The sequence below is a fragment of the Ascidiella aspersa genome, chromosome 7 (assembly GCF_963924565.1).
Source record: "Ascidiella aspersa chromosome 7, kaAscAspe10.2, whole genome shotgun sequence".
NCBI classification, from domain to species: domain Eukaryota; kingdom Metazoa; phylum Chordata; class Ascidiacea; order Phlebobranchia; family Ascidiidae; genus Ascidiella; species Ascidiella aspersa.
In genome coordinates, this window is record NC_139453.1 from 10844705 (window position 1) to 10862362 (window position 17658).

The 17658-nt window shown below is 38.6% G+C and overlaps 1 protein-coding gene across 2 annotated transcripts in view; it reads left to right on the forward strand.

Moving 5' to 3' along the window:
- Nucleotides 1–17658, forward strand: part of LOC146137753 (uncharacterized) — a 59254-nt gene that overhangs the window by 30485 nt on the left and 11111 nt on the right. For both annotated transcript variants that reach the window (XM_083393292.1, XM_083393293.1), the window contains exons 12-19: nucleotides 2853–3035; nucleotides 5406–5618; nucleotides 6570–6896; nucleotides 7460–7669; nucleotides 8223–8413; nucleotides 8729–8931; nucleotides 9205–9409; nucleotides 9948–10029. In XM_083393292.1, the coding sequence (XP_083249418.1) occupies nucleotides 2853–3035; nucleotides 5406–5618; nucleotides 6570–6896; nucleotides 7460–7669; nucleotides 8223–8413; nucleotides 8729–8931; nucleotides 9205–9409; nucleotides 9948–10029 (1614 nt within the window). The remainder of the gene's footprint in view (nucleotides 1–2852; nucleotides 3036–5405; nucleotides 5619–6569; nucleotides 6897–7459; nucleotides 7670–8222; nucleotides 8414–8728; nucleotides 8932–9204; nucleotides 9410–9947; nucleotides 10030–17658) is intronic.

Consider the following 17658-nt stretch of genomic DNA (forward strand, 5'->3'; position numbering starts at 1 on the left):
ACTCCGACGGAAATGGATTCGACAGCTGGCGTTATACAGACCGCAGGTTCATTGAGTCACTCTGGCAAAACTGATAGAAGGTTAGATCTTTGCAGCGTAGGACACTTTGAGCTGAAATACTTCAGTAGTATTTTGTTAAGGCAGGTGCAAAAGCCGTTTGTTATATATTTTGATGCTGCAGTTTGTAGGCATCATTTTATCTAGGGTTCTCAACGGTGCAAAAAACCATGCGGAATTGTGTGTTATGTAAAATGGATATCAAAGCCCATACAGAAGTAGGTAGCATGTTTTGAACGTTTTAAATAACTATATATTTTTAACAAAACATGCTACCTATTTCTTTATGGGTTTTAATGTTCATTCTACATCCAACTACAACATTCAACTACTACGCTAAAATTTGTGTTTTGTTGTCTAAATATTGTTTTGTTAAACCTCTAAGTTAAATATGTGAAATCCGTTTAGCGGACGAGAATTTTACAAAGAGCGGCCGTTTACCCGGTCAGTATACGAACAAATAACCTTCTCATAATGCACGCCCTATAGATCAAATCGAACTTTATTGTATGTTTTGTGGTTCAGCGTTGTATTAATTACAATTTAAATGTTCTCATTGAATGCAAATTAGATGTTTAAAGGTATGATTGCGTCACATGCATACTGGTCGTACAGTGCCTCAGGAAGTTCTCAAGTGTACCGCGGAACTTTTCTTATTTTGGGAACTAACCTAGATGCAAGCAAAGCGTACAAAACCTGGCTGCACACTACCAATTCAAAATTTACAAAAGGATTACATTTTACAAGTGTATTAAAGGCGATTGTCAGGTTATAAAATTGTTGATCAGTAGGATGTGTGTCGCGAACGTTTGATTTACTTTTTTGAATGTGCCGCAAGCTGGAAAAAGGTCGAAGGCATATGTAAACCATTACTCAATGTTAATTTTTTCGAAACTTATTTTCTCTATAAACACTTGATTGGAAATCATTACTCTTAAAAGAAAAATAAGGTAGTCATTGTAAATGGCAAAACTTTCCGCTAGTTTCTTCAAAGATCGTCAGTGCTTATTCGGGTTGTACGTTGTTAATATAACTTTGAGTACTTACAAGGACTGGAAATGGTTTGATCTCAGTTCTCAAGTCTTATGTGTCTCGTCCCCCGTCACAGAATTTTAACTTTTCTTTCAACAAATAATTAAATAGTTTTTTCAATAAATAATTAAAAAAACAATACGATTATGGAGCATAATGGCTGGAGGTTGTAGTAAGACGCAAAAAGAATACCAAAGCCCATACAGAAGTAGGTATCATTTTGACCGTTTCGAATAACTCTTTATTCATTTTCAACATAGAGAGAAGGTACCGATGGTAAGTGTTTACCGGATGGGCTTTGCTATTCTTATTACGTAATACGCTTATGGGTGACTGTTGACAAACCCTGGGTGAGATCAACAACCGAACGCTTACTAACTTACCACGACCCCCCACCAGTGTGTAGAATTATAGTTTAAATTTCTTTCTCATTCTCTCTACCGGTATACTGCTTACGCGCCCTGCGTCACGTAAAAACGTGTTTACGTTACGCAGTGACGTACGCGGAAATGTGGGCGAGTTATTTCCTCGAAACCAAGCAGAGTTTGTCTATAGCGGCACTAGAGTCTTGTTTTAGTTTTATTGTTATTATTGCAATTGGTGTGGATGTGTTTGGGCGGTTCAATGACTGCCTTGCTTTTCATTCACCACGCGTGAGGTAAAACCGGCACGTGTTCCACGACTTATCTTATCTTGTCGCTTGATAGACCACAGGCGCTTTCATAAGATGGTGGTTGCTGTTTGGTAATTGTCAGACCTGCATTTTGCATTTGAAATAATTTCAGTTCTGTCTGTAAATACTGTGTGTGCGAATTTCTAACGTATCTAATTGCCCTTTTAGCGATGCTGTAACCTCCTTGCTACACATTTATAATAGCAAATGTTGGTTCGTTTTTCACATTTCCTGGAAAGTGTGCGATTGTTATCTGTTTTCAATAAGATTTCAGCAAAACTAACTAACGTACTTATTCCAAGATTAATTAAAAAAAAGGTTTAAACACAAATCTATCGGAGTTGGTGTTTACTGTTTTCACCCGGATACAGTGTTGTAAACGAGTTGTTCTGAGCTGATTTCAACCTAACTTAAGTCATTTACGACAAAATAACATTAGTCCGAGTCAACAAGTGTTGAATTATTAGCAAGTTCAGTTCCAGTATAATTCATTGCAATAGCAGTAGTTTTCTTGATTGATTCTACACAATGTAATATATAACATTGAAGCATATTGGTTGGAGGTTGTAGTAAGACGTAGTAAGAACATCAAACTCCATACAGAAGATGGTAGCTTTTTTGAACGTTTTGAATATATCTTTATTCATTTTAAAGAGTTATTCGCAACGTTCAAAATGATACTTACTTCTGTATGGCCTTTAATATTCTTACTACGTTTTAGTATAACAAATATTGCAACTTATAACATCTACCAGAACTGCTTTTCTGTGTACAAAGTAGGAGGGGGAGGAATTTTATAAATAATGCAAATTTAGCTCAATGGTGTGTCGTACTTTCTCCTAACAATGTTATAAATAGAAAATACTAAAATCGGAACAACTATATCAGACATAGTGTTGTATGCATACCAACTGAAGAGAAAATTAGCTACCTAAAAAAATCGTTTTTTTAAAAAAGAAAAAGAATTATCATTTTATTAAAAATGCAAGTTTGTCTCTTTTTACGTTTACCTTTCATTTTATATAACGGTGTCTATTTCATTCAGACCTAGGAAAAAACTCCTGTACATCAATCGCTTTTAACCACTTAGGTTCGAAGACTTGCTGCATCAAGTCAATAGAAGCTCAATAGCACCTCCCGGTGGACGTCGCTCTCACGATCCCATCTCCTCCTCGGAGGACGTATTTCTCTCATCCGCCACTCCCCACTCCTCCGCCTCATCCATTGCTAGGCGACAGCATCCGGCGAATGAGGACGCTGCTTCTCTTGCCAAGTGAGTAAGGATTTACCTGACTGCAGACTTGGACAACTAGACAATTCTTGTTTCCTAATTCAATGAAATAGAGCAAAATGTGGGTAATTCTAATGTAATTGTAATCTTATTCCAAGTTTACCAAAAATGCTACCTTGTCCAAATGCATTTTTAGTCACTCAGTATAAACAAAGAATTTTCGTTAATACCCTTTGATCGGAACTTGGAACGACTGTTTGGAACTTGCGATTTTTACAACCTGAAAAGCAAAATAGACCATGCTAAAACATATAAAAATTACCACACAAAAATGACCATTTACATTCTTTTGATTTTTGAAGAAATCCGCAATTGTAATTCTAATCAAATTTGAATAAACAAAAATTATTTAATTCTAATCTAATTTTAGAAAGCTAAAATAAATCTAGTTGCCCAAGTCTGCCTGAAGGTGACAAATTTAAAGAACAAACGACCAAGCCCGTCACATCAGTGCTTACATCCTCGATATACCACATCAGTGAAACCTCGATATATTACGTTTTTGTGCAGTTTCCCCAAATAGGTTTACCTGAGCCAGCTGGTCTACTTAAAACCGTGTTGTTATGGTTTGCACATTACCGTGCTCCAAATGACGTCATTCACACGTGATGCGTTATTCACAGGCTAACAATTGCGCTTCCCAAAGAGAGGTCATAGCGGTCAGCAATCGGTCCCTCTTTGGCGTTTTAAGCATGACTCTTTCCGGATTTACGTTTAATAATGAGGAAATTCCAGATGATATCATAAAACGCATGGCAACGCCTGTCAAATGGTTTTAGCGACTGCTAGCAGCCTATGCGAGCTTTGCAAATTCTGAAATCCGTTGCAAAGATAAAGCCTTTAGTAGTAATGGGCTTGGAAGTAGAAATTCAGAGTATAACAATTCCTATTGCCTATCAAACCACACAAGGCAAGCGCTAGTCAAATGTCAATTAAGAAAAATCAAAATCTGTAGTTTAAGTAACATTATGCAAATCAACCTAAATATTTTTTCATTCCAAGTGTAGCGTATTGAGCGTTTGTTTAATTACTTTAATGTTGAAATTGGTGTAAAGAAAAACCTTGAAAAAACGCAAGAAATTTGTTAAGATCATCTATTTCGTGGCGCACTTTCCTTTATGTCCGTTTCATTGTTTGCGGTCTTTGATGCTCCTTTACTATAAACAGGAAAACGTGAGCTGATAAAAGTGGACCAATCTGAATTTAGTCTAATAGATTAGCATTGAGGAACCAGACACACATTGGTCTAACGGAAATATCTTTCCTGACTACTTCAATCGTAATACATTGAAGAAACCGTGGCTAATTAAATTTATAAAAAAACGCAAAAACGCCAAAATATTTTAAACCAAGCAGGCCCCTTCCCCACAACACACAAGATTGCAACTTCGGTGCATGTTAAATTGCCACAAACCTTTATTTAAATCATCGGTTATATACGTATAGCACACAGCTATATCAACCTAATTATAAACCGATAAGGTACATTGTAAAATATGAAAGTGATGATTAGCGCGATGGCTTACACTTTTTGTTAACCACGCAAAATTGAGGTAGATTTCGCAAATTATCGCGTGTTTTCAACGGTAAAAACTGAACAACCCAATATGTTTTATTAAACTTAATTAATAAAGGATTTTCATGATCTGGCAAACTGGTGGCGCAATTTAAAAAAACCAGGAGCAGTGGGTACGAATGCCGACCCAGGTATACGTTTTTCCGCTTGTCACTCAATTGCTGGTATCAGTTACAGAAAGATACACACACATGTGTTCAACAACTGTAATCTAGCCCTTCAGAAGCTGTTTTTTTGCCATTTGTTCCCTTTTAATGTATGTCGTCAATAGTTTGTCCACTCTAGAATTCAAACCTTATTTAACCGGGTCAACTGAAGTAATTTTTTTTAAGTTTCCGCAAACTATCTGGCACACTTGTCAAAAAAGGGGCTCGTTGGTTCGAATCCCGACCCAAACGTACAGTTTTTCGGCTTGTCATAACTCAGTTGCTTGTATCATTTAATCAAAGATGCATACGCATGTGTTCAGAAACTGTGATCTAGCCCTTCTGAAGCTGTTTTTTAACCAACTATTATGGTTTACGTATCTTTAGTACACCGAAAGCCATCGCAGGCTTGATGCATCACTGATTGATAGATTCGGTGGGTCTGCGATGGCTTTTGGCGTCCCCAGTTGCTTAAATTGTTTACTTTATTGTTCACTAACAAGTATTACTAATAAATTGCGTTTTATTATTTAAAAATCGTTCTTAAAACTGCCATTTATTCCCTTTTTATTTTCCGAACATCTTCTACTCTAGCATTTAAATAAGCAATAAAACGAACTATTTGTTCAGAGTCCAACAGCGACGCCGATCGCAGCCAGCGCGCCGTCCCCTGTCCATGCCCCCCAACTACTACAACCAAGTGAAACTCGACGACGCCACCCAGCGGCCGCGCGAGCAGCTGCGACCTTTGAACTCGCAGACCGGGTCACGTGCCACGCCCGGCAGCCAATCGAAACGCTCAGCCGAGGACTTGCGCCGATCTCGCTATACGTCATTTGCGAGGTGAGTCCGTGAACTGTTCAAATGCAAGTTTGCCGCTTATTTTTCGTGGTTGTGAATTTAAAAGTTTTTTTGTCGTTTGAATTCAAGTAGTGCGCTTCCGTTTTTTGCAGTTGTAATTTTTGACTACTTGGACTTCAGAGTTTGGCAAAAAATACAAAAAAATACGTATACTTTAATGTTGAAAGTTACCTATACGGCTTTGGTTTTCTACATTTTATTACAACCTCCAACCATTATGCTTCAAAGTATTTTAGTATTTTTCGGGGTGAACATAAAAGTATTAAACTTGTTGTTTTTAATAGAATCTGCAGCCCAATTTAATTTTGACAAATATAATTTGGTTCTCTCAATGGGCAGTCAAATTTTTTGTGTGTTTTAGGCTAATTACAATTCCAGTTTGGTCTTTCTTTTTTACGGTTGTAAAAGATTTAAAGTGAACAATAATAAAGACCATACTTCCATCCGTGTATATAGCTTACGTTTTACACAAAGGATTTTTTTTTTAATTTTTCGTGGTGAACATATAAGTATTAAACTTTATGTTTTTAACAAAGTAACCTAATTTAATTTTGACACATAAACTTTATTTCTCTCAATGTTCATTAAAATATTTTTTTGGGGGGGTTAATCGCAATCAGAGCGTATGTTACGCAAAAACATAAAAAATGAATTCGTTGCAATTCACATGTGATATAGTTGTCCATAACCTATTTGCAAGGAATATCGCTTGTTTTTAGAATTCACATATATAAATGAGTAAACTGTAATGCATATTTTTTAAGCAGCAACTTGACCCTAAAATGCGCGCTAGCAATTTCTTTCTAAAACTCCACAAAACTTATGTGATAAACTCGATACTGCGCCCGCCTATTACTCAACAGTCAACAACGTTCCTCGTGTGACGTAGCAATATCCAACTTGTGACGTACAAATCGCCCATTGTCTCCGCAGCCACACCAGCAGCGGACAACGTCGCCAGCTGCCCGCCACTCAAAACCAGCCTCGACACTATTACTCTAACTCCAACTCGGATCGCTTCTACTCGTACAACTCGAACAACAGCAACTCGGCAGCGCTGGTCCCCGGGACTTCCCCGCCGCGCCCCATCGCCCGCCCGCGCCCCTCCACGGCCCCCAAGCCCCCGCCACGCTCCTCGTCCATCACCAAGCTGAGTCACCGCAATTCGGCTGACGTGAGCACTTTGCACCAGGTCTGCCATCCGCGTCAGGCTTCGCTTCCCACCGACTCGACCGTGACCAGAATGTCGGGCGAATTCAGGTGAGAATCGGTTCGAAATTCTCCGCAGTGCTTGAAATTTTCCGATCTTTAATTTCATGTTTTTTTCGATGTTTTTATTTTACGGCATCTCGGGATAAAATAATGAGTAGATTAGGGTACCCTAGAAATTTTGTTTAGTGGTTTACCGTTTTGTCACTATATACGAAACTTGAACAACACAATCCACACATATAGGAAAACGTCATTTGATTTATTGCACTCTAATCGTACACAAAGAGCTATATATCAAGAGGCTTACCACTAAGGCAAAAATCAGATTTTTGAAGAGTCCCAAATACGGTTTGGCACCCTTGAGTGGTAAAAATGGCACTCCAGTGCGGAACCCCGGCAGGGAACCACTGTTATATGTAGAAAAAACTTTCCTATCCCTCTAATTGAGCGTGGCGTTTGACTTTTGCTCGGGTTTTCAAACTTTGAGTCATATTGTTGTACCGTGTACATAAATGACTCCTATAAACTGTTCAATTCCGCTTTTTAGAGTATACTTAATCGCTATTATGTTAAGAATCACCGGCCTGACTTTCCCTTTTCTTCTCCGGCAGTCCCAGCTCTCTTCAGAAGCCGAGTCCTCCCGACAAACCGGCCAGTCTCCATTCGCTCCTCAAGTCAAAGGTCTCCTCAAAGCGATCCAAGAGCAGCAGCAGCAAGAAGCGATCCAAGAGCACAAGTTCCTCCGCAATCCTCTCTTCCTCTTTGGAAAAGAGGGATGACGGGAATCAACAAGCCGCCTCCGCATCACCCACTCTTAACAGGTCCTTGTCTTTACTTTACTTGTTTTGGGAATGTTAACCCGTTTAAAACATTAGCCTGTTAGAAAAATGCCGCCCCGAGAATATATACTATACTAAGGCGGACGGCAAAAACGAAGGAATCAAGGAGAAAACTATGTAAACCGGGGAGTTAAATGATACCTACTTCTGTATGGGCTTTGATATTCCCACTACGTCTTTCGCAACTTTCAATGCTCCACCGATTTTCTCTCTGGTGCGAGTCGCTTATGTTTCCTTCGCAACGTCTACAAAGCGTCCCCAAACGTCTTGCAACCTTTTTTCATTCCGTATATAGCATCGGTAATCAAGTATCAGAGTATAGGGTTATCTGAAAAACTTCTTCTATTGAAAGAAAAAGTTGTTGCCGACTTTTCATCTGAAACAAAAATCTTCATTCCTTACATTTGTTAGAGCCAACAGAACTGTTGATTAATATATTTTACTTGTTGCTGGGGTTAGGTTTAAAATTGTTAAAAATTGTCATTCAAGTTTTTCCCATTCGCCGAGCTAAATGTGTTTTAATTGCTTTATTCAGAATTAACCTGCTCAAATCGGAACTGAGAAACCACGGCATGAAAGTGAGCGTCAGAGGAGCGCCACCTACCGGCGATCCAGCGACCGGGAATTCACCGGGCGGTGGTTCCCCCGTGCAGCCGCGTCCCGTTCCGGCTCCAAGGAGAAGTCTGAAGAGAAACAAAAGCGCCGATCCGCTCCCCAACCGAGAAGGTGAGGATGTTTTTCGATTGCTATTTTTTTGCGACCTGCCACAAATCGGTGAACGTAGGGATTTAGTTGTTTTTGTTTCTTTTCATAACTTTTGACGGCAATATTAAAGGTTTCGCGGACCTCACTCTATAGTTATACTATAGTTTGATTTCTGGACTTTAAGCAATTTCACCTTTTCTTTGTCAGTCATTTTTTCTGGTGACAAATTTTACTTTTTCATAATTTTTGCGGCAAGATTCACGGCTTTTGCTCCCATCTCATTGTTTTTCTAGGTTTTCAGCAAGAATTCAAGTCAGATTCTTTTTGTTTGTTCAGAAACGGAGCGGTCCCTACGTTTTGCGCGCTCACATTCGCAAGACACGACCTTAGACGGAGCTCCGTTAGCAAAGTCGTCTACTCCCAATGAGAGGAAGAGCTCCTCCTCCTCCACGTTATCCCACTCCACCTCCGGCGCCTCCTACCTAAGAGCGGATGCCAGAATCAACGGGCTCGTGCAGCGTCTGCATCTTTCAAAACAAGTAGGCTGGAGGATAAGCAATTTTGCGAAAATGTGATTTTTTTAATGCAGTTTATCGTGCTCATTCAGGTGTTAAATACCTTTCAAGTAAACTAGAATAATGTTGAAACGTGAGGTACTAACCAAATTATTTTTTTTTGTCAAATTTTCAGTAGTAATGCTAAAACCAGGAACTCTTACGTCATCATCAATGACGTCACTTGTACAACAAGAATCTCTTAAAGAATCTCCAAACAAAATTACACCAAAAATGCTATTCAACATTTGTACTCAGGACCATGACTACGTCAATCAACCGAAACCCGCGAAACCCCAGTGGCGGTCGCCGCTAAAGAGTGACGTCACCAGTTTACCGTTCAAACGTGACATCACCACTTCGCCTACGAAGAGTGACGTCATTTCGCCTGCGAAGAGCAGCGCCAGTTCGCCGTCTAGGTCGCCGCAGACTTCGCGGGTGTCCTACAACGCAGCCATACAAAGTAATTTTTTTTGATATTTCGTTTAGGAATTTGAGCCAGATCTTCTTTTATAGGCGCCTCACCTCTATTTTTGTTGTGGTGGAGATTTTTACTCGTGGGTAAATTCGAATCACCCTTACCTGGAAAACTGATTTCTTATTTGTAGGCTTTTTGAAACATGTAGATATATCGACTTTTTGTAAAACAATTTTTGGTAAGTATTTGGTTGATTTGTAGTGGGTGGATTTTTTGTTTACACACTGCACAGACATTCTGTAATTGCCTATAAAGTACTTTATGTAGACTCAATAATAAACTACCAAAATCCACCAGAAAAAGCTATAAACAACCTCTCATGCAACCCCAAACCTCGTCCCTTAACTTTCTCAATATTTGTATCTTAACTTAACATTAAATCCAACTCATTACCCGCCCCGAACCATAACCAAGGGCAGGCAAACCGGTGTGCAAACAGCAACGCCCGGACGTTCATTCCCCTCTCGATAGAATTTTGTATTTTAAGGATGATTTAAATTGAATTGTTTTCCCTTTTTGCCAGATATGGGCGAAATCGACCTCTCGCGTCCTTCGCCTCCTCCTTCTCAGCGAAACAAATCCAACACACAGTCTCCGGATAACAAGTGAGTTTGCGCGTGTTTTAAAACGTTAATGTGTTTCAAGGTTGATCTACGCAGGGTTGGGATTTTGTACTCACCCGCTCGCTTTTTGTACTCACCCGCTAATGCGAGTGCAATTTGCTTCGGGCGAGTGCTGATTGACACCAACTAGACTAGTGCCCTTAATAATTGAGCATTGACTGTTGTTATCGGTCTTATTCATGGTCTTGATTTGTTGATCTGTGGCAAATTAAGTTTAACTTTAACGACTTAAAGTCAATTATTGCTTAACTCGTTTAACAATACACGCTTGAGCAACTATACAACACAGGTAAACAAGCGCATCGCACGAGGTAAAAGTAAAAACCATTTAATGTCAGACGGCGTACCGGATTTTTTTACTTGATTTTGTCCGGGGAAGTGCTGATGCGTAGACACTCGCCAGGTCAGCGAGATAATTCTAATTTAGAACCACTCGTGCTACGGCCGATGGCGTTTTGTCGCTCTATGCTAAAATATCATTAGAATTATTTAAACTTGTACCCTGGTTTAAAGACCTTGGCGATCTTGGCGTGCAAAGACTTTCTCTTTTCGAAGAGCACCCCTTTTAGTTTATAACGCGATTCGGCGAGAAGGCTCGATAATCATGTGGTAATATGACTGATTATTATACATAATAAATGAATATTATTATTTTACCTATTTTGTGCTAAACGTGTATTGCTGGATTGTCCAAGCTAGACAAGGTTTGTACAACAATTCCAGCTTATTAGAGGCACAAATTTTGGAGCTATTACTTTATAAAAATCAAGTGTTTAAAAGGGCTTTTTTTAATTGAGCCCATGTCGTATGAAGTTTTTGTCCAATTTCGTTCTTGTTAATGAGAAGTTACCAACTTAGTTATGTTAACCACCTTAGCCAAGTTTAGAACAGTTGGATGTTTTGTACTTATTATTCGTTCTCATCACCTCTTAACAGTGATTAGTCTTAATGATTTGCTTTGGTATTTGCTGGGAAGACGTGTAACTGCGTCACTGTCAAAATCATATAGTAAGTTGACTTGTCAAAACGGGTACACAGGGAAGTAAGCAAGCAAAAGGGAGCTAAAATACGATGGGACTATTTTTGTTGCGGCCAACGATCGTCGTTGTTTGCTGTTTTGCGCAAAGTCCAAGTACAGTGCATACGTGCGAATACTTGTTGATCGTCTGCTCTTTAATTTCGAGTCTGCCTTGAAATAGGGAACTGCTTAGCGAAATGACAGGTCTCTGTATATAGTCGGGGTTTGTCAGTACTTGTATTTAATTTTCTGAACACATTTTTCGATTCATCCTGATTAGGCCGACTGCTTTCTGTAAGGCTTTCCGAAGGCATCACGTGTATATTTTCTGATGCGTAAATGACAGGTTAGAGAAGCTTTTAGCAGCTTTTATAAAATGTGAAGTCATTTATAATGACATTGATCCGAGTTTCCCCTGTTTGCAAAGTGGCACATGCCATTCAAGATTCTAGGCGGCTGCGTATTCCACTGTTCATTGTAGCTATGTTAGGTACGAACATAAGGTTGCTGGTAGGGTAAAAAAGGAAAAGGTGTTTTTCCAAAAGTATTTTTATAAAAAAAATGAATCACTTCGCTGAAAGGCGTATAACTCATACATTTTTTCGTTAAATTATTGCAAATAGGGTGGAATATACTTTTGGCCACTCAACTGATTTATCGGCCTGTATTTCTTATGAATGTATGAGCTAAATACTTCATCCAGGTAGTTTTTTTGGAGTAATTTTCGATAATTGTTTGAATAAATAAGCGAATGACATGGTAAAAAGTTGTAATCTACGCATAATATGTTGCCGAAGCAAGATGGTTCTTTGTAGCTTTTTATTTACACCTTTTTGGCAAATGTTTTTTGAATTACAGCCACCCTGATACTGCGAAATATAGTTAGAAAGTTTGTTAGTAATTTACCGTTGCACCTGCGCGATAATATAGTCATACGTTTGAATATTTTAACTATATTTTTGGGTTTTTCAGAAGATCGATTTGATTAAACTATTATTTTTTGAGTCACTTATTTTGAGAACTTTTATAGGCAGCTATTTATGGCCAAATGTGGTGCTAGTTTGGTAGTTTCACCTAACGCGATCTAATGGTTTATTCAGAGCTAAAACCAAATTCACATAGTAACATCATACGCAAAGGTAAAAGTTCAAACGTAACTTAGTTGTAGTTACCTTGGTTTCACCTCTTGTTGGTTTAAAGTTTTGCAATTTGCAGCTCTTACTACATGACTTGTTAAGCACACCAGGTGTCGAATCGGTTTCCCGTTTTGCTACCATGGGGCGTAAATGCCATAAGTTTACGGCACATCACAAAACGCAAACATGGTGTAAAGCCGCAAAGTTGTGTTGTGTACTAGGGCTGTAGTCCTTTCCTTTCTCTAGTTTCACTTTAGATTGCTCGTGGTCACAACACATATCACTCTGGTGTGATTGTTGGCTGCGAATGCAGAGTGACCGTGACTGTAACAGCTAATCTAATTAAAACTATTGGACGTTTGTAACAAGTGATTAACCAGATAACTCTCGCTGGAATTATATTCTTTTTCGATTTGAGCTGTGTTTTAGGATATTTTTGTATAACGATTGTAAAAGCGTATAATCCAGGTAAAATAGATGCAATATAGAAGAGTTTACATTAAAGTTGTTTTTTTAATACGTTGGTTTGTTGTGAGTAGTTAGTTGTTTTCTGGGACCTATGAGAGCTCCGATTTGTGTAAAAAAACAAAGTATTGCAAGTGGAAGGATGTGGCCGCTCAAACGGAAAAAGGCAAGAAGGTAATTGAATTACGTTATAGTATAAGTCCCATGATAGATAAAAGCAACGCGTCTACTCGGCCAATATGTGTCATTCAAAGACAATTTTTTGAAGTAAAAACAAGTACCGCCCACTCTTTGACATAAATTTAAATCATTTTACCACATCCACTTCGTTTTACCCTGTTTTGAAATTTATAGACCAATTAATAAGTAATCGAGTTTATTTTGTTAAATATGGTAAATGTGTGAACTGTGGTGTAGGTTTCCAAAACATATCGAAAAACGGGGGCACCGTTTATTTAACCAGGGCTGCGGATTCGGGTAAAAATAACCGGAGTCCCACTCCAGACAGATGTGCGATTTCGTCGATCCCGAGTCAAGCTCTGGCTCTGTAGCATGTATTTCGCTAATTTGCGTAACTAAACTAAGGTGGATGTTCAGCAATCCACTGATAGTGGTGTCATATTATTCATCCACGCACAAAACATGGTTTGAAAATCTCCACCATATTATGCTATTCCTCTTTTACAATCTACAGTTGGCGACCATATCAGTTTTAGAATTTGTACTGCGCACGTCGGACTCGGGACTCTGGTGGTTTTACGTGATCTTACTCGAGTCCCGAGTCCGACTACGAAAATACAAACCTACTCCGTCAAGTCCCGAGTCCTACTCCGACTCCGCAACCCTGATTTTCAACATTGGCTTTTTCAACTGGCCTAACACGTCGACATGCTTCGTAGTCTATTAGCCCCGGGGCGTACATATTTTTAGTGGTGGCATGCGCCAACGAGCAAGCCGTAACCTACCGGCGTGAGTTTAACCTGTTGGTTCGCGACACTGTACAGAACGTTGCGTGATTCGTTTCTGCTTTTTACGATGTTTCGTTCTTTTGCTGATTTCTTGAAACTTTCACCTTAGTCATCGCGTTGCAACTCTCGTAGTTTGAACGCATATTTTTGGTTGTGAAGGCAGCTTAGTTGGACACTTTTCGCAGCATGATACTAGAAAAATATGGGCACTTATCTGCTGTGCGCACGTTTTACTGATTTGTGTTTATCTGAATGTTAGATAACCTTGTCTGTTTAAAAGAAGAGCGAGGGCCATTAAACAAAGCATTGCTTTGCTTTTTTGAGGAGTAACTTGAATTTACTGTTTGCTTGTTTTTTGTGTAGCCTAAATATTGTGTCATTGGCGTTTATCAGTCGTCACTATTGGAATATCAGTCGTCACTAGTGAAACAAAATTGCTTTTCCGTCGATAGCGTATTGTATCATAAAACAATATATTTTACACGTATATTTTGTGACTTCAATGAAAAAATCTCTAAAGGTGGCAAAAGGAGCAGTGTTTACCCCAAGGCTGTTTAAACTTCGCTTTTAACTCGAAACTGATGCCAACCTGATAAAAAACCCTTTTGCCTTCCTTCATCCGTTGATCAAAGTTAAAATGATCTCACCTCTCAAAATGGTTGTGTACCTTTGGAAACAGTGAGCCCAATTTATTGATTTGCAATCGAAATAACTGTACATTTAACTTAAGTTAACGTCCTTGGCGCGCAAATATCGATGCGGTCACTGTTAATGATTAACTAGCGTTGCGCTGCTTAACGCTCCCCGTTTTTTTGTTGTTCAAGCTAGTTTGCGATTTTTCACGTTGCGCAAAGTTTGCGTGCTGTATAAGGTTTTCGGCAATTCGACGTTTTTTACCAATTGAACAAATCGAAATTGCTCTATCGCTCCAATGGAGGAGTAAGTACAGTTCGATTTTCTATATTGTGTTATCGTGAGTCCAAATAAGACGTAAATTTTCTACTAAAATGTTTTTGCTGCTTTACTCCTTACTGTTTCTCTGCGCTATGTTCGCGCCGAGTGTATTTCTTACTGTATAACACAGCCAATTTAGTCTTATAGGCAGCCAGGCATGTGAGAAATCTCTGGAGAGTTTTGGGTATGTACTGCGGTCAGACGTAAATGTTCACACCATACAGACTAGCTAGAACAGATGTGTCATTATAAGCGTTGATATGCAGGGGACTGCTCAACCAAAGGCCGCTTTTCAGGTTTTTCGCATAGTCTTTAGCTGTCATGATTGTTTTAGGTTGATTTGCGCTTCAACGAGTCTTTAACACCTAATGATTCCAAAATGTCTTTGAATTTTCGTTGTTTTTATTTATCTGCACTCTGCAGCTTAGAAAGTGGAATAGTACAACGAACTTTTGAACAATTTAATATTGTGCTGACCAGGCTATCTCTACTGTTTTGTTTTTAAATAATATTCGAAGCATGTTTATTGTTTAGTTATCCAACTGTACGCCTTTGAAAGCCTATAAATTTCCTATTAAAATGCTATTGAATTTTTTTTGATAAAAATGTGTGGCAGTCCTGTTTTTTTCTTATCTGTAAAAGCAAGTGTTAACCTTGGCGAGCAAGCTTTCCAAAAATATCGATTTAAGAATGCTTGGATAGAATATGTAATACCAGTAAAAATACAAGCAAAAACTATGAGCCGTTTATTCAAAAACGACCATACGCCACGAAAATGTTCGTAGCCTCCTACCAGTTGAGCTAGCCTACCTGGCTGCTGCTTTCAGCAGGTAAAGTACGTTTCTCCAGACCTGCCACTAGCCAAGGTGTGGCTTATTATTAACTCTTCGAAGTTACTTTGTGTCCAGAGCTAGTTCTATTCACGGGCACATGCTGTAGTACGCTCCGTTGCTCATTTGCCCAACCCAGAGATAAACGTTGACAGACAAATAGATTAAGTACCTAGAGGTTCTCAGTGAAGTACAGAGACATTTGTGAAGCACTGTTAAGAAGTCAGTTATCGAATTTATTTATAGTTTTTGTTGCTCCTTAAGGTATTTTATTATACTGCGTCGATTGTGGTATTCACTTTTGGATAAGATTAAAACGAACTGGTTTGTAACATTTTGATGCCTCTTGCGTGATAAAAGCACAGCTTAAACCGCATAATGTTGTAAATGGTAGCTGTTAGACTATTGGTCGTGCAATAGTATTTTTTTGAAAAATTTGGTTTGCCAAATTGAGGTTTAAAACACTTCCGGAGTGGACTGCTGTTATGTAATGGGGTAAGGGCTGTCAAAAATACCAGTTTGATTCCACTAAACCTGTTTATTCGATCATGACAACCGATTGCTTTTATTATTGATCAGTTATCCAGGCGATACTATACAGTTAAAATTTCTGCTCTTAGATTTTCCTACGAGTTTTTTTCGCGTCGCCAGATCCTGCCAAGATGCTAATAAACTTTATTTGGCTGGTGCTGGTGCATTGTTCATTGACGCGAAGTGATCTGCGCCATTGTGTGGTTTACATGTTGACTTTGCCTTTCGCGTCTGGCAAAGCTGAGACTTTTTGAGTCGCAGAACCTTCCATTATTGTGCTTTCAGAACAACAGACTTCACCTCTTTAGGTAATCCATTGGCTTATCTTAAGCTTTACTGGGTGAATTAACGAAAGTGTGTATTCGATTAGGCTGCACTACAGTTGGCCTACGTAAGTTGTTTTTAAGGGTATCTCAACATACTCCTTATTTTTATTAAGGTTATTTTGCAAATACGAACAGCAGGCTCCGTGCTGCGATGTTTAAAATAGCCTCGTGTTGTTAAAGCCAGAATTGTTGTACTTTAATTCAGTCTATTCTATAGTGAAGTGTGTCTATCCACCACACAAAATTTGCTAGACTAACAAAGGAATTTACAATTGAAAAGAATGCTTTGTCTGGTATGGAATGTATTTTGGCGTCTTATTTCGTGTTGGTTTTTATTATTTGTGTCGTTTTCCTTGTGGGTTGTTTACCATGAAGTAGGGTAAAAATTATTGAAAATACATTTTTAAATAAATTGGAGTTTTTTAAGTAATTGTTATTTAATGAAAGTTTACGTAAACCTTGGTTGTCATACAATACGCTACGGTTAACTTCTATGACTATGAGACTTTTTCGTCACGGTTGACTGCCACGAGATCAGCAAAGCGTGTCGGTTGTACACTTGCATCAACACGAACGGTTTTGGGGATGAGATTTAGGTTTTTTATCATTTTCTCGCACGTTAAGTTAAAAGTGTTTATGCACTGCAAAATGTTGCCTCTCAACTTTAGTTAACTATATAAAATCATTTTATCAGGGTTATTTTTAGCCCCAAACATCAATTGACGACATTTTAAGTTTTCAGACGCTAATTAACGTAAACAGTTGTTACGTTGGTCGTTGATATGATAATAACGTTAAGCGTTAACGTGCTCTATTTATTAAGCCATTTTGAAAATATCTTTCTCTGGGCTCTTTTTTATTATTGAAAGGCTTTGTTTACCTCTGTAATATCTCAGCTCTTTGTAATAGGTTTTTAGGCAGTTGTATTTTTTAGGAAGTTTTCAGTTTTATAATACATCTCAGGTAAACAACAAAATATTTGTTAAACATCAAATATTCTTTCATTGACTTTACATTGCTATTTACCATGCGTGTTTCGATTTTCTGTCGTTTTCATTTTTTGTTTAAAAGCCTATTGAAGTTCCGATTTTCGACCTCCGAGATTAACTACTTTTGTAAAAAAAGATTTAACGCTGCCTTTGGCCATCAGCTTTTTGAAAAAAAATTTAACGAAGCCCTTAAAAATAATAATCCTCACAAATGACGTGGCCACCAGCTTCGACATCGATTCCTTGTCTTCGCCTTTCGACAAGGGGCAGTTGTGCGGTTTGACAAGAGAGGTTGACTGATGTTTATGAATAACAGGCAATTTCCTGCAGTCAGCTGCGGGATGTAATAGACATAAGGAAACAGGGCTCGTCCAGTGGCCCAATCGCGTTTTCG